The 23842-nt window shown below is 36.6% G+C and overlaps 1 protein-coding gene across 3 annotated transcripts; it reads right to left on the bottom strand.

Annotated features, from left to right (window-relative positions):
- Positions 1-279: 279 nt before the first annotated feature.
- On the bottom strand, positions 280-23346 carry LOC127424441 (nexilin-like). 3 transcript variants are annotated; one of them, XM_051669670.1, is made up of 16 exons: positions 22785-23346; positions 20537-20740; positions 12339-12798; positions 11873-12064; positions 11362-11446; positions 11063-11211; positions 9052-9252; positions 8740-8919; positions 8178-8366; positions 7529-7720; positions 6884-6931; positions 5951-6145; positions 5411-5632; positions 4484-4672; positions 3948-4311; positions 280-3788 (listed from the first exon to the last, which is right to left on the bottom strand). In XM_051669670.1, the coding sequence occupies exons 3-16, from the start codon at positions 12741-12743 to the stop codon at positions 3775-3777; spliced, it is 2625 nt and encodes an 874-aa protein (XP_051525630.1). In that variant the 5' UTR covers positions 12744-12798; positions 20537-20740; positions 22785-23346; the 3' UTR covers positions 280-3774. The 3 variants fall into 3 exon arrangements, with proteins under 3 accessions (XP_051525630.1, XP_051525629.1, XP_051525628.1); XM_051669669.1 differs by lacking the exons at positions 20537-20740; positions 22785-23346 and adding an exon at positions 14599-14719 and having other exon boundaries at positions 12339-12773; XM_051669668.1 differs by lacking the exons at positions 20537-20740; positions 22785-23346 and adding an exon at positions 14599-14716.
- Positions 23347-23842: the final 496 nt, after the last annotated feature.

Raw genomic sequence — 23842 nt, 5'->3', positions numbered from 1 at the left:
GTTTAGCTATTTCAAGAGTGTTGCATCCATCTGAAAGGCATTTTACAATTTTTTACTTTTCGGTGCTGTTAAATCTCTTTTTTGGCCCATTTTACCTGAGGTAATGAAGCTGCCTAATAATTATGCACACCTTGATATAATGTGTTAGTCACTTTCACCACACCCTCCCTCATTACACAAATATATATCACCTGAAAATGATTGAATACAATAAGCTTTCAAGTTTATATGGTTTGGAGTTGGAAAATTTGCATAGAAATAATGATAAGATCAGAATACTCGCCTAATAATTGTGCACGCAGTGTGTGTGTGTGTGTATATATATATATATATATATATATATTAGTACATGAGACACAGTCTGTATATTATAATTTAGACAATATTAACTTTCAAAGATGTTACTCATTGTCAAATCCAGATATATAGTAAACATAAAACTCAATCTTCCATCAATGATTTGGAAGAGCATTCTCTGGTGCTGTAAACCCTGTAGAAGTTCAGAAATACAGCTGAGGAAATAACCATAAAATTGCCCCCCAAGTTAGAAAACTTCAAAGAAGATCAATGTTCCAAATCAATTTATTTTTTAGATTTATGTTTAATGCATTTATATTAGCCATTTTAAATTTTTGACATGAACTGGACTTTACATTATTAAAAGGCAACAACTTCTGAGGTTTCATACATTTTATTATAATTTTGTACATTACACAAATATTCTGCCTAAAACCTAAAATAATTTCTTGCTAAACTACACTGTTCATACATATTAGTTTACTAACAACATATTAAGAATTAAAGTATTGAAACATCTGGGGATATGAAAGCTCCATGTGTACATTTTATTCAAAACTTTCAATATTCAAATCACAAAGTGGAAAAAAAACATTTGAGCCTTAACAGAGGTTCTTATAGGAATTTAACAAAGAAGATGCAACCACAGCCAGGGGCAGACTAAGCACTAAGCAAAGGTAGGCATATGCCTAGGGCCCCCTAAAAATACAAATAATATGCTTTGTTATGTTCATTAATGCTAAATAACGTGTGCTGAATTTTTAAATATCACTGTTACAACACCGATATGATTGATATTGCTGTTATTTTCAGCACCATCAGTGCAAGCAACCCTTTCCCCCTCAGATCAGGCTGTAGTGGAATATTCCAAGGTTTTTATAGATCTACACAAGTTCGTAAACAGGTAAAAGTTAGTCAAACTGCTCGGACAGTTTGTGTGATTTCACCATATACTCTGTTGCAAGTTTCTAGTTAAGCTACATTATTGCTAGTTCAGTTTGAATTTGTGGAGAGAAAAAAATTGAACGGAATCGATACTTCCTAAGGTAGGGCTAGTCAACTGGCGGCCCGTGGGCCAAATACAGCCCGCCAATCATCTCTGTCTGGCCCTCCGATCTGAAATACCAGAGCACTCTCTGTGCAAAACTCAGCGTTCATAGGCGCAAGCCACAGCAATCAGTGGTGAGTTTAACAATGCCCAATGGCGCATGCAAAAGCACTCGGTTCATCAGTTGTGCGGACAGGAGCGCGCGTTTAAACTTTTCTGCTATATTTTAGTTATACTGCTTTGCTTAAGATGGGTCGCACCATTTAGGTGAGCATTTGATTGCGTCTTTTCCAATCAAATGTATTTATATAAAATTGCTTGGTTGTGTGGAGTCAAATCTACAAATGGAAAAATTGTCACCACAGTTGTGACAGAAATGTTGTCAGCACATATGCACATCTTAGGCAACGAAAGAGAAATCGATTTTGAAAACCGACCATTCAACGAAAATGCTCTGAAAAGTTTGGTTTTATTCACCATTCTTGAAGTGTCAACCGATCGTGTCTCATCTGTTCAGGGTCTGTAGGGCTTGGGAAAAATGATAATGTGAAACTGAACCTGCAAATATCCTGATTATATTTGGTTCTATACAGCTGTGAGTCAGCCCTCTCAATCACGAACAGCATCAACTCAGTTTGTTCTTCTTTTGCCAATGATTACCTACACAAAAATCTGGCTCCTGCACTGGCTATTGTCTGCAAATTCAGAATATTTGCAGGACAATTTTTTTCCTTTTATTTAAATGCATTCTTAAGTAAACATGACATTTCTATATGACCATTGTTTTCATACGTGGGTTGATAATGTGAGAGGGCTTTAGCAGATCTAAATGTTTCTCATCAGTATTAATAATCTGTAAACAACAGCCCTAAAATATTACAATTATATTATGTTATATATATATATAGTAAAGTTTATACAAAAAATATTTGTTAGTTAAAAGTCCTGTGTGTTTTTCAGCCAGATCTTATGAAGGAATTTATGGCCAGACCTTAAAAAATTATAATTCAATATAGAGTATACAGTACCCTGTGACTATTTTAATATGAATAAATGCACAGTATTAAAGGTGTTTTTTAAATAACATGTTACTTGCAATGAAAGTGCTAGCTAAGATGAATACTGAAAAAAAATTTGGCCCCCGTTAGTTTTCATCTGGATAATCTGGCACCCTCAAGAAAGCAGTTGAAGAGCCCTGTCCTAAGGTCTTTCCAAACTGATCAGATTGCTGCACAGCCTGCACTGCCACCCGCCGCTGCTTCCACGAGCACAGCACTCACTATAGTCACCAGTACACAGTGTTGATGATGATCATGATCTGGGTGTTGACGTGTTTTTGCCCTATTTAGCAGCATAAAACTTTTTTATGTTTTCAAATTTTTAGGTTGATCAAAGCCTTCTGGAAACATGCAAAGTCAACTTTTAGTCTAATAATATGGATATAGTTAATTCAAGGTTGATGGAGGAAAAGTGCATTAAGAAAGGGAGAGTGAAAAAGAAAAAGGTATTGTAGTGGTATATAATGTATTGTAATTCATAGTAGCCAGATTGTGTTTTTATAATGTGTTGTCAGACATTATTAACTATGGATATCTGAAAATAAAGTGAATCAACAGAGTAAAATAGTGAAGTCTTCCTCGGATGCCATGTGTGTTGTTTACACAAGTGTTGCAGAAAAATTGCATTGCTGTGGAGAAAGCTGCTTACTAACTGAGTCACATGTACATAGAGAAATGTATGCCGCCTATACAGTGCATGTAACCAGGAACGCTGTTTTCTCGCAATAAGCTGCTTTCTGGTGTCCATGATGTAACCGTAGTCAGTGATATCTTTCAGTGCGTAGGAATATTTTCTCCATACTATCCCATAAAAAACGAAATAATAATAATAAAAAGGCTTATAGCACCTTTAAGGGAAAAACGACCTAAATTCATGTCATTGAAGAGGGCCCCATTCTTGTACTTTGCCTAGGGCCCCAAATCACTAAATCCGCCCCCTTCACAGCCCCCTTCACATGAAGACTTTTAAAAAGCAGATACTGAATCAAACAATATGTCTCATTCATTCTATGGGTATGAAATCCTTCCTCAAGATAATAGTGAATATATGTTGTACATACTACAAACTGTTTTCAATTTAGTGGATTTCTTTTTCAGCTATGCTTTTAACTTATGCTATGCAATAGCTAAAGATTGTGGAAACAGTATCTGTATTTTGGCACTAATTCATCCCAAGTATGTATTTTTCTTGACCGTGAGTGAAGCATCTTATGTAAACAACAGATTGCACTTCATAATTGAGCGTATCTTTTGGGAGGAATGGCAAAAAAGAATACCGCTCCTTCCTTGGTTTTTGGCCCTACAGTGCGAAATGAACTTAAATAGAAAAGAAAAACTAAAAGACTGGGAAAGTTCCAGAGAAGGAGAGCATCAGTAGTCCTCAGCTGGAAACAGAAAGACAGAGACAGAGAGATACAATTACATTAGAAAGAAGAAGAGGAACCAAGTGGATGTGGATGAGAAGCGTGCAAATCATTCCAGGTTAGTGTCAGTATAAGAAATATCAGCATACAGGTTGTTATTGGAGACGGTTGGCGGCTTACTTTCAATTGTGAGAATGCAGGTGCTGGCAGCAGTGCCTCGGCTGTTGACAGCTTTGCACATGTACTCTCCTTCATCCTCGGGGAAGGTTTCTGGTAAGTAGAGGCAGTAGGTCTCCCCTCTTTCAATGTACTGATAGTCTTCCGAGTCTGGTAGCAGCTCGCCCTCAAACCACCAGGTGACCTCTGGTTTGGGTTCTCCTGTGATCTTCACTGTGAACCGGACGGGCTCAGCGTCAACCACTGACTGGTTCTTCAGGGGCTTTTTAAACCATGGAGCACCTGACCTGGCATGGTCCTCTTCATCCTCATAGGCGGCAGAGCCGTTGATAATACTACCTTCTTCTTCCTCCTCTTCTTCCTTTTTCTGACAAGACACATGATAAGTGTTGCACACTTGGTCAGTTGGGAAAAATAGCAAAACAACAGAAATCACACGCTGACACACACATGCAGTTCTGTCATGCATTAGTGTTGTCATCATGTCCAGTCAGGTCCACCATTTAGCTTTTAAACAAAACAGCCCAGGAGTGGTTTACTTTTTGCAGAGCAGCGTCAATCTCTTGTTGTTCGAATTGCATCCTCTGTAATTTCTGTTCTTCAATCTTCCTCTTCTGTTCCTCTTCTCTGGCTTTTGCCATTTGTTCAAACCGTGCACGCATATCCACTTTCTGTCTGAATGGTACATCTTCTACTTTTGTTGGAGTTGTTTTGTCCTCATCTTCATCCTGTGGAATAAGATAGAAAGTCCTTTAAAGAGCACCTATTATGGTTTTTCAATATGACCTTTCATGTAGTGTGTTATATAGCTGTTTGTGAATGTAAAAAAGTCTGCAAAGTTTCAAAAATCAAAGAGCACGACAAATGGAGTTACTGACTCCCAAAAGAAAGAACTGATTCTGAACACCTGAAACGAGTCATTAGTAATTTCAGACTTACTTCCTGTACTAACCTACGTAATTTGGTAAAAAAAAACCGCCTCTGGTCTTCATTGGCTGCTCGTGAACAGCTTTGACCCACCCTAAAACACTACACCTAGCGGTAGACCAATCACAACAGACTGGGACATCGGACCAATCAGAGCAGAGTAGGCTCTCTGAAAGGAGGAGTTTAGAATGAATCCTTTAGAACGGATCATTGAATGAGTTGTTTTTGACACTGGGGGAAAAAAAGGTAATGCTGCAATTTAAATTTATGTTTTTTAACCTTGGATGCATCTAAATCTATTGTATGAGACCTTTAAAACAAAATTAGGCACGTTTAAAAACCATTATAGATGCTCTTTAATTCAAAGCTCCAGTACAAAGTTTTGCAAAATATTTACAGCTAATTGTGTGCAAACATAACATAAGGGTATGTTGTTATTGCTTAAAAAAGTTTAGTAAATGCACAGTTTCTCATAGTGTTTCAGTTGGAAGGGAAAAATTAAATGAGCTTTTAAGTTAGAAATGCCCCCTCGCTCTTACCTCTTGACAGCGCTCTGCCTCTCTCTCCTTGATTTTTTCATCAATTTCTTTCCTCCTTGCTCTTTCCTCCTCGATCTTCTTCTGGATCTCCTCCTCTGTGAGCTGCTTGATCTTTTCAAACTTGGACTTCAGGGTCTTGGCTTGGATGGAGCCAGTCCGCTTCAGCTTCGTTAGCTCCTCATACTCGGCACTCACCACCTCAGTACTTTCATTGATCTCATCCTGAACCAAACCAACAAACATTTATATAAATGACATGTAGGGCTGGTTTCCAAGACATAGATACAAATTCTCGGGCACTTAATATTACAAACTGAAATAGCAGGTAGGAGAGACTGGGGCTAATTGTCACTCCAGTTATTATTTCTCAGGGTGGAAAAGTACATTTTTGCATAGCCACACTATGGGGGGGCACGTTTCCCCATCACATAACCCAACCCTCTCAAAATGTTTTTGCTACTGAGATGCTGTGGCAACTTCCCCATGTGACAACTAGCCCCGCTTGCCCCTATAATGATCATATTGGCTTGTGAAACTGACCTCGCCCATTTCTTGCCGCAACTGTTCAAATTCTTTCTTCTCCATATCCATTTTCTTGCGTCTGGCCTCTTGTTTGCGTTTCCTCTCTGCCACCTCTTTCATCTTTAGCATCTCCTCAAAATTGATCTCTAGTTTTCCAGGATACATTGCTTCCTGTGACTCCGTCCGCACCAAGGTTTCATCATCATCCTGCAGCTGCCACCAAAATGGGACACACACCTCATCAAAGCTTAGTTCAGCCCTTAAACAACTGAATTCAATTACATACTGTATTTACATATCATTAGTATCAATCATTTTTACAATGAATCATTGTATTAGTAATGAAATGTTTATCTGTTTTACAATGTTTTCTTATGTTTGACTGGGAATAACTGACTATGCTGAATTTACAATCAAAACAACCAAGCTAATTAGACATATAGTTCATTCACAGGTAAGCTAATAACATGTATAAATTTCCAGTTAATAGGTGTAAGATACGTTTACTCCAATAGTTTAAAATTAGTTATAAACATCAAAACACTTAAAGCCAAGTGCAAAGCGCTACATTATTAGTTTGGTACTTGTTACTGAGAGCGAAAGTACACAGCAGGTAGCCATGTATGGAAAACAAGAAAATATGGACCCCCCTAATTCTGCTCTGTACTAATATTTAAAAACATGGGAAGATTCCTGTAGTACTACACCACAAAAAAAATCATGTTCTTAATCTGTAACTTTGTCTTTTGTGCCACTAGATATATTGAAAACAATACCATTTTGACAGAATATAAATACTGTTGATGAGAAAGTATCTTAAATATAAATCTTTTTTGTCTTTAAAGAAAAAACCTTACTAAATGTATTATTTTAATACTTATTTTCTAACAGATATTTTCTGCAGTGTAATCAGTCATTGTTGCAATGCAACAAAAATGTAACAATTCTTACTTCTCCACCTCCATATCCAGTCATATTATCCTGATCCAGTCCAGGGCTCTTAAAGACACAATTTGAAAAGCGTAACAGACAAGCATTACAGTTTTTAGAGTTTACTCAGAATGGTGACAAAAACTAAAAACATCCAGTGAGTGGCAGTTCTGTGGACAGAAATGCCTTGTTGATGAGAGAGGTCAACAGAGAATGGCCAGACTGGTTCGAACTGACAAAGTCTACGGTAACTCAGATAACCACTCTGTACAACTGTGGTGAGAAGAATATCATCTCAGAATGCTATTCTGAGATGCGGTTTGGTGCTGTTTTGGAAGCACAAGGGGGACCTACACAATTTTAGGCAGGTGGTTTTAATGTTGTGGCTGATCGGTGTGTATACTGTCACATATTGCATTACAGTTCACATGCAGCACAAAGCATGTTCATAACGAAGAATGTTAATGTTTAGAACTGCAATTTTATAATTTCCCTAATGCAAAATACTAAATGTAAGCCCATTCGTGGACAACTTTTGATTGTTTAAGATGCAGTTTCGTTGGCTCACTCTTGCCACATGAATTAGTGTAGGACATCAACAAACAGTGCATGCAAACACATGACATGTGCAAATATACATGAGTTACATATCATCTGTTGTCCTACCATGTTCTTACGAGCTTCTGCAAAAAGTCTTTTCTCCTCTTCCAGGCGTCGCTTGGCCTCTTCCTCTTTCCTCTTCTGCTCTTCTTCTTGTCTTTGTCTTTCCAGCTCCTCAAAGCTGATGGCCAACTTCCCAGGTTTGACCCCATGTGAGTTTATCATAGCTAGCAGAATATCGTCATCATCATTTACAATCTGAAAGTAAACAAATTAGATTAGGTTTTGGAGAGGAAAAATATATTCAAGCAATAGTCTCAGTTTCATCTAACACTAGATGCTCAACTGAACAACTCTTCTGTTGTTTTTTTTTGTTTTTTTGTCTGATTAATACATTTTAGATTTTAGAGGTTTACATTTCAAACCAAGTTCTCTATGACGTTTGTAATATCAGTGAGCAATTTATATCTAATAAATACTTAGTCTTCCCTTACAAAAGAACTGGTGGCACCAGGGTAATGCCATCATAATTTGATATCTACCATGGTACTGAATGATTACAATATTCACATACCATGATATTGACATAGTACCCTAAGGTACTTTAAAGAATACCATGTAGGTACCATGGTGTATGTCCAAAAAACATGGTATTATCATGGTACTTTTGGCACTTTTTTGAAAGTGCATTTCACAAACACACAAATGAACTGACCATGCTCTTTCTGGCCTCAGCAAAGGCCTTTCTCTCTTCTTCGATGCGTCTTTTCCTTCCTTCCTCCACTCGTTTATGTTCCTCTTCCAGTCTCTGTTTTTCCAGCTCCTCAAAGCTGAGTCGAAGTTTACCAGGCCTGAATTCTTCCTTTTCCCCCTGGGTAACCTGAGTATCCTCATCATCCTGGGCCTGTGATAAAGAATATATTCATATTCAAACACATTAGTGCATATTTTAAATATTCAAGAGCTTGGCACAAACTTAAAATGATTTTGAGAAGATGCTTATGCAACATATATTGCTAATAGAAAAGTCAATTCATGCATTCACAATCTTAAACCTAACCTTTTAACAAAATTTCCTAACAAATTTTACTAAGTGCTTTGCACAGCTTCACAGCTTTCAATTCTAAATGAGGGAGGGCAGATTAACAAAATGGTAGCTTACTGGTCACTATTTAAAACCATATCACTAACTCTACAGTTATACTCGGACATGTACAGTTGTTCTGTACAGTACACTGTGAAACAATATATTGACTGGCTGTGGAAAATATACCCACCATGCCCAGCTTGGCCACTTCAAAGGCTTTTCTCTCCTCCTCCAGTCTACGTCTGGCTTCCTCCTCTGCCTTCTTTCTCTGCTGTTCTTGTCTCTCTTTTTCTAGTTCTTCAAAGGTCAGATGCAGTTTACCAGGGGTTTCCTGCTCCCTGTCTATGGGCTGAGACTCCGGATCCTCCAGCTTTTAAAAGACAAAAACATTATTACTCATTAATTTTTCATATCTTACCACAAGGTCAAGCAAAGGATTATTTTATTCTTGTACAGTTCACATTGACATCTCTAAAACCATGTCCAGAAACATGTCATTCACCTGTTCAACCATGGAGCGTCGCTTGGCCTCACGGAAAGACCGTTGGTTCTCATCATATCTCTTCTTCTTCTCCTCTTCAGTCTGCTTTTTTAGTTCTTCTTCACGGGTCTTCTCCATGTCCTCAAAGTTGATCTTGATCTTTCCTGGTTGTTTCTGTGGTTTTGCAGGTACCACTCTTACCAGAATGCCGTCATCTCCTTCCTGTGATGTTATGAAGAAGGAACCCAGGACAATTACATAATGATCAGTCTTTTCATTGGAATCAACTCATCATACTAAAAGCCTTTTTACTACATTGATTTTACTACATTTGAATCAATGTTAACATCTTCTTTTTAGGACTCTTTGAAAATCACAAACAGGCTAAATCTAAAGTAATAACAAATGTTTTCATTTATACTGCTTTGACCTGTATGATTCCCTCCACAGGCATTCAGATAAGGCCTGGCACCAGAGGACATTCTCTTGGTGCAGTTGTTTCCATTTGTGTCATACTAGACAGAGATATGGGACTGCTAATTCAGTCAAAGAGTAGGGCCTGCAAGTGGTGTGGGAAACAGTTGCCAGTCACATGTTGTCCATGCTTGTTAAGTCTGGCTCCAGAAAGTGTGCCATTTTTCTAAATGTAACACCTTTGTGCAACGTCAATGCAGCATTGCATAAACTGGTGTGCCTTTGTAATGGACAGTGGACCATTTAGAGTTAATTTCAAACGATTATGTTCGACTTTTGTAGTTGTACAAAATGCCCTAGAAAAACATTGGCTGTTCATATATTGCTTAAAAGTATGTTTTCACTGCTGTTTATTCCACCCAACTTTCATATGCAAACATGCATATTCTGTTCAGTAAGAAATTGCATGAATCCAATCTGAGCATCTGTCCTCCCAACAAAATTCATCACTGTTTTCAGATCACATTTTCAGACTCATAATGCTTTAGTACAGTTGTTAAAATAACATGTTACCTGATGTTTTAACATGGTTGCTGCAGAGTTTAAAAAAAATCAAATTTAAGACTTTTTAAGACCTTTATCAAAACCTGAACAATTAAAATGAATACTATATTCACATACCAAAACAAACCAACACAACCTCAAAATAAATCATGTATCACAGACTCTTACCTAAACAGGAAGGGGCACACATTCAACAGATTTGCAGATTTGATTCATAGCATAGAACTTTTAACTTTAAAGGCACTTTTCACAATACACCGGGAACTCTTATTTTGAAATGCTTGCGCTTCACTGATTCCATCTGCTCATTCAAACAAATAAGGGACATAAAATGTGCACTCCTACAATAATCAACGTTTTACAATAACAAACAATTAAAATTAAACATTGTTATATTTCATTAACACTATCATCATCATCAACAGTTGATCTTTAGTGATCGCTTGCCATAAATTTCCGATATGGCTTAATGATTGTGAACTGCTCCGCAACACCTGAAAACACTCACAAGCCCCCGCGTGCTTGGAGAAAATACAACAGTACCACGTTTTCACTCTGAGGGATGCAGCGCATGCATTTATTTAATTAAATCATATTTTTTTTAAAGTTTGATAATCACATTTGGTCATATCACTATAGCTGTCTTTCCGCTCCCAAATTTAAGACCTCTTTAAATAAAAATTAAGACTTTTGTTGTATCATTCAAGATATTTAAGATTTTTTATGACCTTAAATTTTGGAAAACTGAATTTAAGACATTTTAAGATTTTTTAAGGATCCGTGGGAACCCTGTTTAAGTGCTTTTATTGCTATTTCATGCATTGCACTGTGACTCCATTCCAGCATTTTGATTAGACTTACACATACTACCAGGTTTTAAAATAGTATTTTGTTATAACAGAGGATTACCTGAGTGATTACAGATAATGTATGGTGCAGATGGTGCAGATTTTCCAATAGTAGAACTGATTAAGCAGCTCACTGCCAAGTCACATTAAAACCATCCTCCAAAGTGCCTACAGCCACAGCATGTTATCATAACATACTGACTCACCTCCTCAGCTTTCTTGGCCAACTCTTTCTTAATCTTGGCCTTCTCCATGGCCTCCTGTGCAGCACGCTTCTTTCGCTCCTCATCTGTTCTTTTCCTCTCCTCCGCCTGCCTCTGTTTCTCCATCTCAGCAAACTTCCCCTTCACACTGCCTATGAATGGACAGAAAACCGACAGTTGGCGTCAGTAATGGGATTACAGTGCTGTCACAATGATTACACTCATTCTCTTCTAAATCAAATATATAAATCATTCCCTCCTATTTTATTTTATTTTTATTTTACAAATTTTTTTTGCCCTACCAGTAATCTTGGGAACGTAGGATTTCTCTATCTTGGTCGGCTTCACCTCTTCCTCTTCATCACTGGAGGCGAGGAGTTCCTTTATCTGTGGAGGATCAGACAGAGTTTTCATGAGGCTAGGTGTTTTATCCAGGATCAGAAGCCATGCTGGTCGCAGCAAGCCAAGCAAACACTAATCCTTGTAAGACAGGCACATATGACCTACTGAGGAGGAGGCTGATTGGACCATCCAATATGATATGGACAGGGGATCAGTAGAGTGTGCATGCAGCAGGCAAGCATCACAGATATTGGTTCATGGGTGTTTTACTGATTACTGAGGCTTTTTAGTAAGAAGGTTTGTGTATATCTTTTTAATTGCCTTGAATCAGGCTAAACTGAAGCCCAATAGGCACAGTCCTCATTATCCTCAAGACAAAAGTGGAATCTATTATGTGTTTTAACTGGCAGCGGGATGAGGCCGAGCAATCAATGGATGAAGTGACAAGCAAGGTGTTGAGGGGAAACTGACCATTTGCTTTTTGCGACTGTACTCTCTCTCTTTAACATACTGCTCCCTGCGTTTCTTTTGCTCTTCCTGACTTCTTTTTTGGTTTCTCTCTTCTCTAGCTTTCTGCATGGCTTCAAACTTATTCTTGATATCTTCTTTCCCCAACTTGGGAACATAACTCCTCTGTACAGGTTTAGATGTTTTAAGCAGTTTCTTTAGAAAAAAGAGAATTAGATAAGTAAAAGAGACAAATGTTATTAGAATGGAGAAATAGATATAGAAAAATTTGCTAATTTTTGTTGACAAAAAGGTAATGATTTATAGGAAATAATTTAGCAAACAAGGGAGTATTGATTAAAATAAAATTACAGAAGACATAAATCTACATAGAGTACTATGATTTGTTTTATTCAATAAAACAGCATATACGTATATTAGTGTACATACAGTATAATAAAATGATAACATTATTTCATCCTTATCATACCTCTTGTTTTAGTGCCACTTCTGACATATTTGTCACATTCGTGTCATGTGATGCATCAGCAACATCATTCATACCATCCACTTGGGTGATGTTTGCATCATTCGTTTTCAGGACCCTCTCTCGCTTTCTCGTCTTTCCAATGGTCTTTGTCTCCTGTTTGGTCTCTTCCCTCTCTGCTAACATGGTCTTTTCTGGTACATCTGCAATACCGTTCATTTCTACCTCTTCCGTCGCACAACTCATGTCAAGCATTTCAGCTGTGCTGGTCGTTTTTTCTTCCTCATTATGGTTTTCGTCACTGGTCATGTTTGTATCATCAGCATCAGCTATTTCGTTTGTGTTTTCTGTGTCGTTTACATATGTCATGCCTGTTGACACATCCGCCATACTCATCACTTCAGTCATGTTGCCGTTTCAGACACGCAGTGATGGGGCCTGTTACAAGATACGTCAGATAAAGCTGACATTGGAAGAGAGACATAATCACCACAAGATTACATTGCTAAGGAAATTTTACACTCTTACACTCTTTTAGTTTCTTTAGAACTGATATAAATGAAAAAATGTTGTAGAATTTTTAAGTGATTCATTAAGTGGTAATGAATCATGGACCTTTTAGGTTTTTAGTAACTACTATCTTTATATCTAGATGGTTCATACTTGTGCCAAAGAACTGACTGAGATTCAAAATAGCTTATCTTTGAATCCTGAATACTTGACGTGTTAGGAAATCTAAGAGAGTTGGTGGTCTACAAGAGAACAGATGGGGCTGAATGCGTGTGAAAGGGCGACCTCCCCCACTAGTCTGATGGGATATGCAGGCCCTAATTTTAACCTCAGTCTCACTCCAGCCATGTGATTGGAGCTATTTTTACCTGGAGATAGGAGTTGAGACTAAGAAGGGGTCAGCACCAGATGGCACACATGAGACCCTGACTAAATGACCCATAACACTGTGCAAAGAAAATTCTAGATGTTCCATGTTGTTTGAGATGTTTTGTATTCTAAAATGCAAAAGTAAAAAGCCAAATTGGCTAAATATTGCAAGTTTACATAAAGCAATTTGTTTTTATTTGCACTTACATATGGTATATTTGTATTTCACAAGTTCTACATCCAATATCCTTCCTCAAAAATACCATAATTCCAGAAAAACAGCTAAATTAAAACATGCAGCACAGAGAATCACAATTTATTTTGGGATGGCTACAAGTGCCGCAAAGTGTACCACAAAGTGAATCTGTCATACAGGTAATAATCTAAACTGCAATGCACAGTCACTCTCCTCTGCTATTTATATTGATGCATACTATCACAAACTCACTGATCTGCTGACTAAAACTCACAACTGATCACACTTCACTTTTAGAAGATGACTGAGACTACATGGCATCCCACAACATAAAATGCAATTTGTGTAAAAGCATTTTTTCTGCCAATGCTTAGAGATAATATGTATAAAAACATTTGCTGCAAACTATTTTAAAAAACAAAGTGAATTAAAGGTGTGCACCAATCTTCATAATACATGTAATATTAAATCCGCAAACATACATATTTTACATAAGCATATTAATACACTGTTAGATGACCAGCTTGTTTAGTAGTTAGACTTAATCTTCCCATTTAAAGTTACTTAGTCCAGAACTTTGTAGGATCACCAAAGAATACATTTTTTCGGGTACTAAACAGTATTTAGCCAGTATTGCCTTGATTCCCATATGAATCTCACACTTAACCCTAAAAACTGGCCAGGTCAAGAGTATGCCTATATGGCCAATATTTTCTGTTAGCTGTCATTTAATCATGGCAATCTGCTCTACATATAATAATACATGTAACTTTATCATCTGGCAGAACACTAATTGATAAATACGTTCTCAGTTACAATATAATGTTGCCTTCATGATTTATATGAATACATGTGTTTTGTCTTTAACTTCTAACAGTTGTGATTTTCATTGATTATTAAAGTATAATATATTAGAATATAAGTACATCTCATGTGTATACCGTTGTTTTCCCCCCTAAACTTTCATGTTTAAGGTCATTTGGTGGTAGACAATGAAAATAAATTTTAATTTCATATTCACGTGTCTATTTTTACAGGGAAAAGTAAAGACACATAAGGTCAAACTGTGTAGTTAATACCCCGTAGTAGGGGCTCACTTGCCCTTTGCGATTTTTGTTCCCCTGTTGCTTCTTTGCTTTATTATAAACGTAACTTTTTTAAGTAGACCTATAACCGAAAATATCTTACCTTAATTAGAGTGATAATCTCCCTGTTTTTCATAAGATTTTTTTCCTAATTCACGATGGCTTTGGCGTTGATAAAATCACATTTAAATTCCCCATGCACAGGTTTAGTCTTCTTCTCGTGTGACTGAGAGGCAAATGAGCGCTGTTCGGTATCGGTGGGCGCTATCCATAAAATATCTTTCCCCCTCTCCATCTACCGCATTCCGCACGCGCCACCGACCGACGGCCGCAGCTGTCGCACCACATATATGTCCCTTTATCACTGAGTTTGAGGGTCTTGTACATTAATTTAAAACCGTTTACAGTATAATCGTTATTGACAGTTGTAAGTTTGGTTTGCAATGCCTAAATGACGTGAATTACCTGTAGGCGTTATAAGAACATTTCGTCTTTCACTCATTCGTTTATGAATTTCCTGAGGGCATCATCATACTCTAATCGTCCAAATGAGAGATGGGTTTTGTATATATAGATGCTTTGTGTAAGCACCCAGGATTGTTTGCATTCATTCATATTTTCCACATAAACATCAGCTTGTTTGCATGCAAGCTATTGTTGGCTGTGAGCCAGTGGGTTTTATCTTGAGAGACTGTTGTAGGTCCAGGCAATTCTGACCCACTAATCACAGCCACAGACCTTATTCACGCTAGCGCCATCTTTGATTTTTAATGGGAATAACAACGAGGCTGTGAGGGATGGACTTACCGTCTATTCAATGGCACGAACGGTATAAAGATGTTTAAATATGGAGATGGGATTGTTGCATATTAACATACAAATGGAAAGAGATTCACAAATAGAAAGCTGGTTCACAAATAAATTGAATCAGATCCACAAATATATGTAAGGAGTTTCACAAAAAAATAAAGTCAATTCACAAATAAATAAAATGAGATTTGCAAATAAAAAATTATTTACAAATATATTTTTTAACTCACAAACACAACTCTGTCCAGCATTCATTTGTGAATCGTGCACATTTATTTCTGGATCGCTTCCTGTGCATTTGCGGATCGCTACATGCATTTGTTGATTTTGAAACAAATCTAGTCAGGACGCACACACAAATCTACAAATAGGTGGACTCCACCCATTGTCTTTGGGTTGATTTACTTAAAAATTAAAATTCTGTCATTTATTCACCCTTGTGTTTTTAAAAAAACTTATACTATTTAGTTTCTTCTGTGGAATATGAGAATACATTGTAAAATGTAGATGCTGCTAATGAGGCTGAAATGAAAGTGAGGCTGACATCTCATTTTGAGTTTCTCCCACAGAAGAAAGTCAGTTGTTTGGGTTTGGAACAACATGAATTTGAGTATAAATGATGACTCATCTCATTTGACAAAATATTTTTTGTCATTTAGTTGACAAATCTTTTATTGAGTTCTATCAAAGGCATTTTGAGTTAAATGGGTTTTAAAGAGTGTCAGTTTTTTAAAACTTTAAAGCAAGTCTGTTGGCTAAATGGTATGTTTTTTTGGTTACAAATTACAGGTTGTCATGCATGTAACTACAAAAGACAATAAATTTGAGTACATGTATTTACACACACAAACACAGGAATTGAACATTACAACTGGAGTGCTTGCATTTTGCTCGAATTTGTTGTACATGCACATCCTCATTGCCACGTCATGGTGTTGTATCATTTGTCTGGAATGGATACTCCTAGTCAGGGTAAGAGCATTCTGCACAAATGATTGGAAAAAATAACAGTTACACGTTAAAAACAAGTACATTACTGTATAGAAAAGAACATGTAACACAAACAAGATTGGGCCTTGGAGCTTTGTGATGTCCTACCACCAGTAGCACGAAAGTCCCAAAACTGTTTCCATCTTTTTGTGATGTGGAGCAGAGAGCACCTGTTCTCCAGTATCCTCGAAACTCTTTTATTATTATTATTATTATTGTTGTTGTTGTCCTCCTGTATCTCACAGCCCATATACTTCCTAAATAAATAAGTGAAACACGCATTGTTTTACAGGGTTAACATAATTATTTATTGTGAGTAACATTGGACTGGTCTGCCATAACACTAAGTGCTAAAAATATAAAATCAATCAATGATTTTCTACATAACATAATGTGAAACCAAATTCATGTCATATCAGATTTTGTATACTGTGTAATATAAGGTATTAGTTTATGGTTTGTGCTCCTAAGATCATCTAATATGATTCATGTTTTATAAAGACACTATCTGTACTACTGATCTTTTGTAGTGTCTAGTAGTGTATCTGTTTGGATCAGAGTATGTGAGTGGAGTGGAGCGACAACAATGTCCCCTCCGCGCTCAAAGCATTCTTTAATCACTCCGCTCCAGCTCCACTCCGGGTTGTCCATTTCCTGCTCCTCGCTCGCTCCGCGCTCCTGGATTAGGGAAACCCCGCTCCGTGTTCGCTCTATGGCAAAATTAGCGCCTAACTACCTCTCCACTGTAAAGTTATTTCAGTATGCTTTTTAATATCACAACATTCCATGCAGAAGGTGTATTAAATGAAAAATAAATACACAATACTAGAAGAAAAGCTACAATGTGCTTTATTAGAACACTAACATAGCCCAAGACTAAATTAAATCATTTTTATAGCTTACTTTTGAAACATATCGGCAGCATTCTCTGGGTATGATCAATAAAATAAATTGCTAGATGCAAAAAAAAAAACAAAAAAAAACATTAAATTAAAAATATAAATTACCAAACAATTTTTTTTTATAAATTACCAGCACAAAAACAAAACATTAAATTAAATAAAATTAATAAATTACCAACAAAAAAAACAAACAAAAACATTATACATTCTTTATACATAAAAATACATTCTCACAATTTTCTACACTTTTTTTAATCAAAACTAGATAAGTCTGTCAAAACAATTTGTCTAATGCAGAGTTCACTTTTAGAAATACTAGCGTTCTAATTTTTTAAGATTTTAAATCTTCCTCTATTCGCATTTGCTGAGCTTCTTCATCTGCAAATGTATAACGCATAAATTAGCCTACGGCACTAAAATAAATTTAGATGGCAATCGATTAAAGTCAAACTACGCAATATTAACATGTTGATTAGTTCATTTGGTGTTTTATGTCGTTAAAAGTTCAGTTCTATTTAATGCGGGACATAATAGCCTACAGTTAAGATTGAGATGCATTAGATTAGAATGTTGATATGATTATTCAAAATATTTAATAGGGGATATATGTATTACTGACCTTTAGATTTTCTCTCCACATATGAACGGATTATCATCGTGTTTTTTGGACACGTCTTTTAGGATTTCACATGTGTTCTCCTTCGCCATCCCATCATTAATTTTCACTATATGCCAGTTGAGGTAAGAATAAAGAGACGAGACACAAACATGTAGTTAAGTCAAGCTTTACCGCAAGCTTATCTCAATAATAGGGAGCGTGAAAACAGAAAGCAAAAGTAACCTTCGCGCTGGAGGTCGAACATTTCCAAGTGCCGCTAGATTTTAAATTAGTATTTTTTTTTTTATCACATTCTTTCTGGTTATATCAGAAATTCCATCTTTCCTTCATGCCAATAGTGTTTAACACTGCTTAACACGTGGTGAATTATTGCATTAAGGTTCGTTAACTGGTGTTTTGCTCGTGATGGAGCATTAGTGGAGCGCTCTTGAAGCGAGAGAAAACAATGACACTGATTTTTTAAAAACCCTCTCCTTGCTCCAGGCAAAATCATGCCGCTCCACTCCTCGCTCCACTTGCACTCCGCTCACATAATCCGGTTTGGATATGCCATGTAACATTTAGGGTACGTTTACACGACAACAATGTACTAAAAACGGAAACGTTTTTCCTTTGCGTTTTTGAAAAGATTTGCATACAGACGACAACGTTATCAAAACGATCCCATTCACACGGATCCGCGAAAATGACTAAAAATGCTGTATTATGCATGCCAGGCCAGTAGTTGGTGATGTCACTTTGTAAAGAAACATTACGCGTCTGCATACATAAGCATTCTTCCACAGAGCGGTGAATACAAACAATGAAGATGGCGATCGCTGGTCGTAGTAGTGATGCAGTAAATCTACACTTTGCTGGAGAAGCGTCAATAACCTCAAAATCTTGAGCAACACAAACACAGTCCTGTAGTCCACCATTGTAGTTTTGAATGTCTCGCACATTGTTTTGAAGTACTCGTGCACATGCCTATAGACTGAACACGTAATACGCGTACGCATGACGTCATCGCTTTCACAAATTTGCATTTTTGTATGTTTACATGGAGAAGATAATGACATCGTTTTCAAAAACTTGCACTTTGAAACCCGTTTTCAAAAGTTTGCGTTTTCAGGACCCAAAACGCCATTGTCATGTAAACGAACAGCCAAAACGCATAAAAAGTTTTCAGTTTTTAGTTGAAAACGTTGTCGTGTAAACGGCCCCTAAGAGTAAATGTTTTGATGACACATTTCAGTCAAGAAACTTGGTTAAAATTCAGTCAGCCAGGTTAGCTATAAAGCTAATGATCAGGACACTACAAATAATTCAATTTTCAACTGTCGACATTTAACAAGACACTACACAACTTTATAATTGAGAGAAAATTATATGAACCTCAAATCACAGTATTCCTCTGATGGCGTCCGTTTCTTTAAAAAATTGTGGCCTTGGAGCTTACCTGTATGTGCTTGATTCCATGCTCATGAGAGCTGTGACTCTGGTCCTGCCCTGATAGTAAAATGAAGCGTGATTGGTTGAAGATAGAATGTGCTGTGATTGGTACTACGAGTAATGTGGCCATTATATGATTGGCTTGAGTAGACGATGGGTGGAGTCCACCAATTTGTAGATTTGTGTGCATGTCTTGATGCTAGATTTGTTTCAAAATCGACAAATCCATGTAGCGATCCGCAAATGCACAGGAAGCGATCCACAAATAAATGTGCGCAATTCACATAATGAATGCTGGACAGAGTTGTGTTTGTGAATTAAAAAATATATTTGTAAAAAAAAATTTTTTATTTGCATGTCTCATTTTATTTATTTGTGAATTCACTTTATTTTTGTGAAACTCCTTACATTTATTTGTGGATCTGATTCAATTTATTTGTGAACCAACTTTCTATTTGTGAATCTCTTTCCATTTGTATGTTAATATGCAACAAATCCATCTCCATATTTAAAGCTCCTAGATCACATCTGATTTTCCACAACTCATGTTGTCTGGAGTTCTTTGTATACTGAATGTTCTTGGACAGATTTTGTATCATGTTTTGTTAGCGGAACGATCCAAAAATGCTTTAAACTGCAGTACAGCACATGGAAGAGACTGTAAGTCTATCCCTCACAGCCTCCTTGTCATTCCCATTAAAAATCAAAGATGGCGCTAGCGTGAATAATGTCGATAGAGCTGTATGATAACCCAGATACCTCAATGGGTCACTCTAATTCAAACAATATCATGGATAAAATGTATCACTTCATACTTACAAATATCTATATAATAAGTGGAAATGATCAACTTCTGGTTAATTTCATAGATTTTCTTTTATTATGATTTTTATTCATATTTATTTTAGAAAATGCAAACATATAACTTTAATCCATCAAAGAAAACAGGTCTTGTTGTTACCATGGTGATAGGGGGCTGTGTGATTCAGACCATGTGTCAGTGGTAATCTGTTGGCTCATTGCCCCATGACAGGACAGCATGCCTTCAGGATGAACAGTCCTGATGCTTTGCTCCAGAGCATTTATTTATGTTTTTATTACTAATGACTAATAGCCTATATACTATGAACACATTTTGGACTCATGATGAACAGGTAGAGCCTGCAGTGCTTTTGCAAATAAAACTAATTTTTGTGAACCTTTTGGTACTATTCTTAATTGTTTATGTTAAATCATGATAGCTTAATTCAACAAGTATACACCAAAAAGAGTTGAAGACTTTTGGATACCTGAAGGACAGCACTGTCATCTGTAATGTGAGCTCAGACCCAGCATTCATCTCTCTCCTTTGGCCATCTATGGCACTCCCTGGAAGACTCATCTGCAAGGTCAAAGAGGTTTAACCAGCACCTCTGAAGAGGATCCAAAGGCTTTTGAAGGACGACGTTAGAATGAGATGTTTGCAGTGTCATGTAAGGGGCATTACTTTCCTCCTGCATGCATGAATGAGAAGAAACAATCGAGGCAGACCATAGTACCAGTTACAACCCTGTTTTATGGAGATATATAAAAACATAGACAGCCTTTTCATTTCTTCACATTGTAAGAACTCTTGAAATAATTTTCTTCAATCCCAAGGCTAGAGTGCTATGAGCAAAGATCAAGTGTGGAAGACCAGTGGGAAAACAAGGGGAGAGCCCGAAATAGCATCCCACCTGTGGGCAGAGATCAGAGCTATAGAGACAGCTAGCCTGCTGAAGGCCTGTTAATACTGCTTCTCTCACTACTGTGTTGCACTAATGAGCACCACCCCTGAGTGGTTAACTATCTTTATGCTTGTCTCTCTGTTCTCAGTATGGATAATTAAGCACATAACTTTATTAAAGTTGAGTGTGGGGGGAGCTTTATTGCTCTTACATTGCTTTCATTAACACTATGTTTGTTCAGGGGAGCCTCACAAAAATCTTTAAGAACAAGGGAAAAGCTTGTTGAGAGTAAATCTTGTGGATCTTCATCTTCTTTCAGAGGGGCATGACCTGACAAACAGCAATAGGAGGTGTTATAAATAGCTCACTGTTCCAAGTGTGGTGAATGGCCCTACAGCAGGGCCTCATAAAGGTGGAGTGGAGGCAGTCTGGCACTTCCTCAGGTTGTGACCCGTGACACTTTTTTGGCCAGCTGCCCCTTTGAACTGGATTTTTAGTTTGAAAAAAATATACATCATTTGAAAATTATTATTTGTTAGAACAGATCAAGTAGAAGATTTTAGTATTTTTTGTATTTCTTTTTTTTATTTCTTTACATTTAAACAAAAACAGCTTATTGGTTGGCCCACTGGTATATATACTACAGTATATAGATCAGTGGGTTGGCCACGTCTTTAAAGTTTAAAACTCTTGAATGTTTACAATTCAAGAGTACAATTATCACAAGAAGAGTAAAGTCATAACACCATGCGGTGTGTGGTCCCAGTTTAGGGCAGTAAAGGAATATTCCAGGTTCACTACAAGTTAAGCTCAACTGACAGCGTTTGGGCATAATATTGATTACCATAAACATTTATTTTGTCTCGTCCCTCCTTTTCTTTAAAAAAAGCAAAAATCTTGGATCCAGTGAGGCACTTCCAATGGAAGTGAATAAGGGGCCAATTTTTGAACGTTAAAATACTCACAGTTTCAAAAGAATATCTACAAGACATAAAGGGTATGTGTGTAGATATGATTTTAGTTTGATAAAATCGCTTACTAACCTTTTCTGTGTAAAGTTATAGCCAATTTTACAACTTGGTTACCATGACAATGCAATGTCAACAAACCCTAAAATGACTGTAAAAATGATGATTTAAACAACTAATTAATGCAAGTGCTTTTATAAAATTATAAGCTTCACATTTCTGTGTTTAAACCCTCCAAATATTGGCCACATTCACTTTCCTTGTTCCCATAGCCTCACTGTAACCTCGATTTTTGCTTTTATAATTTCCTTTTTTTCTGTTTCATTTTTTCTTTCTATTTCCTTTTCTCTTTGTTTATCTGTCTGTCTCACACACTCTTATCAGCAGGTCAGCTGTCGGGCAAGTTGAGCATTAAGTCTACAGGAACAGGTGCAGATCTTGACACTGCATGGGCAGGATGGAAAGTTTACAGTTGTTTAGAAAGAGAAACTACACTTGTTTTTCATGCACAGTTGCTGTAATATGCAACATAACAATTCACCCAGGCCTGTTATAATGCTTTTTTTTAATACAGTTGGAGAGGTCTATTTTCCTGTCTTCATTTGCCCCCTTTTTGTAATAAGTTTATATTGTGTCCTAAATAAAGAGGCATCTTGTGTTTAAATCAGAACATAAATCTAATGACAAAAATGTTTTACTGTAACTTGTGATCACTGTGATTATAATGGTCCAGTTTTGATTTGTATTATTCAAAATACACCAAGACAATTTAAACAATAATGACATGAAAAATATTAATTATGAAATTGTTTGTAACTGATAAAAAATGCACAAGTTATCATTAAAGAAACTAAAAGACTCACATTAAAGTATTGTTTGCTGAACATTACAGTATCCATACCTCATTATGACTACAGTCCAAAGAGAACTGTATTTCCTCGGCATATCTGCTTACAGATAACTGAAATCTCCATTATCGGGTACCAGAACCAAACAAAATTAAAGGAACAGTTCACCTAAAAATGAAAATTTGCTGATAATTTACTCACCCTCAGGCCATCCAAGATGTATCTGAGTTTCTTTCTTCATCAAAACAGAATTTAAGACTTTTAGGGTTTCATATCAGGCCTTCTCTAAACAATGCAAGTGAATGTACTCCATTATTTGACGGTCCAAAATGCATATTTAGGGTGCATTGAAATAATCCACACGACTCCAGTAGACAAATAAAGTTCTTCTGAACGCAAACGATTGATTATTTTGAGAAACAAAACAATACTTATATACTTTTTAACTACAAATGTTCACTTCCGTACATCTCTGTGACGTGCGCTCATGAGAGGGATCTCGTAAGCTCGTTGGTAAGGTCACACGTCACGTGGAGGAGGAGTCAGGAAGCGTGTCATTGTTTACATTGTTTTTTTTAATATTATTATTATTATTTAGAAATTATTTTTTAATTTATTTTTATATTGTTTTGAAATTGTTTTGGACTGTTTTGGTTTGTGAACAGCACTTGGTCTGTGTTCTGTGCAAGTTTCTATTGTAAACAATGACACGCTTCCTACGTCCTCCCCAAACTTTTCACAAATTTTCACAATTGCTTCAAAGCAGTGTCACAGAATACAGGGCCTTAAAATGCCAAAATGAATGGTGAGCCATTCATCACAGGTTACTGAAGAATAAACTTTACAAGAATTTGGGCTATCTGTTATGATCATAAAACTAGTAACATTTAAAAGTCAATCGACCACAATGCTGAAAAAAAGATTATAGCTTGCTAGTTAACTTTATCTCTTGACTTTGTGAATTATTCCTTTTTTACAAAACTCTTTTAATATAAATGTATAACCAGTTATTACTGCTGCATCCTCAGCTATATTCTCAATCTCATCTGATAAACTTTTATTTGCCTTGATTT

The sequence above is a fragment of the Myxocyprinus asiaticus genome, chromosome 33 (genome assembly GCF_019703515.2).
Source record: "Myxocyprinus asiaticus isolate MX2 ecotype Aquarium Trade chromosome 33, UBuf_Myxa_2, whole genome shotgun sequence".
In the NCBI taxonomy this organism is placed as follows: domain Eukaryota; kingdom Metazoa; phylum Chordata; class Actinopteri; order Cypriniformes; family Catostomidae; genus Myxocyprinus; species Myxocyprinus asiaticus.
This window is presented reverse-complemented; position numbering and strand designations above follow the sequence as displayed.

Coding starts and splice junctions, on each gene's coding strand:
- LOC127424441 (XM_051669670.1), bottom strand. CDS start 12,743: ATGACTGAAGTGATGAGTATGGCGGATGTGTCAACAGGCATGACATAT. Junction 8,367..8,739: donor AAGTGGCCAAGCTGGGCATG/GTGGGTATATTT, acceptor TCTTTATCACAG/GCCCAGGATGATGAGGATAC. Junction 6,146..6,883: donor CTGGATATGGAGGTGGAGAA/GTAAGAATTGTT, acceptor TTTTGGTGGCAG/CTGCAGGATGATGATGAAAC.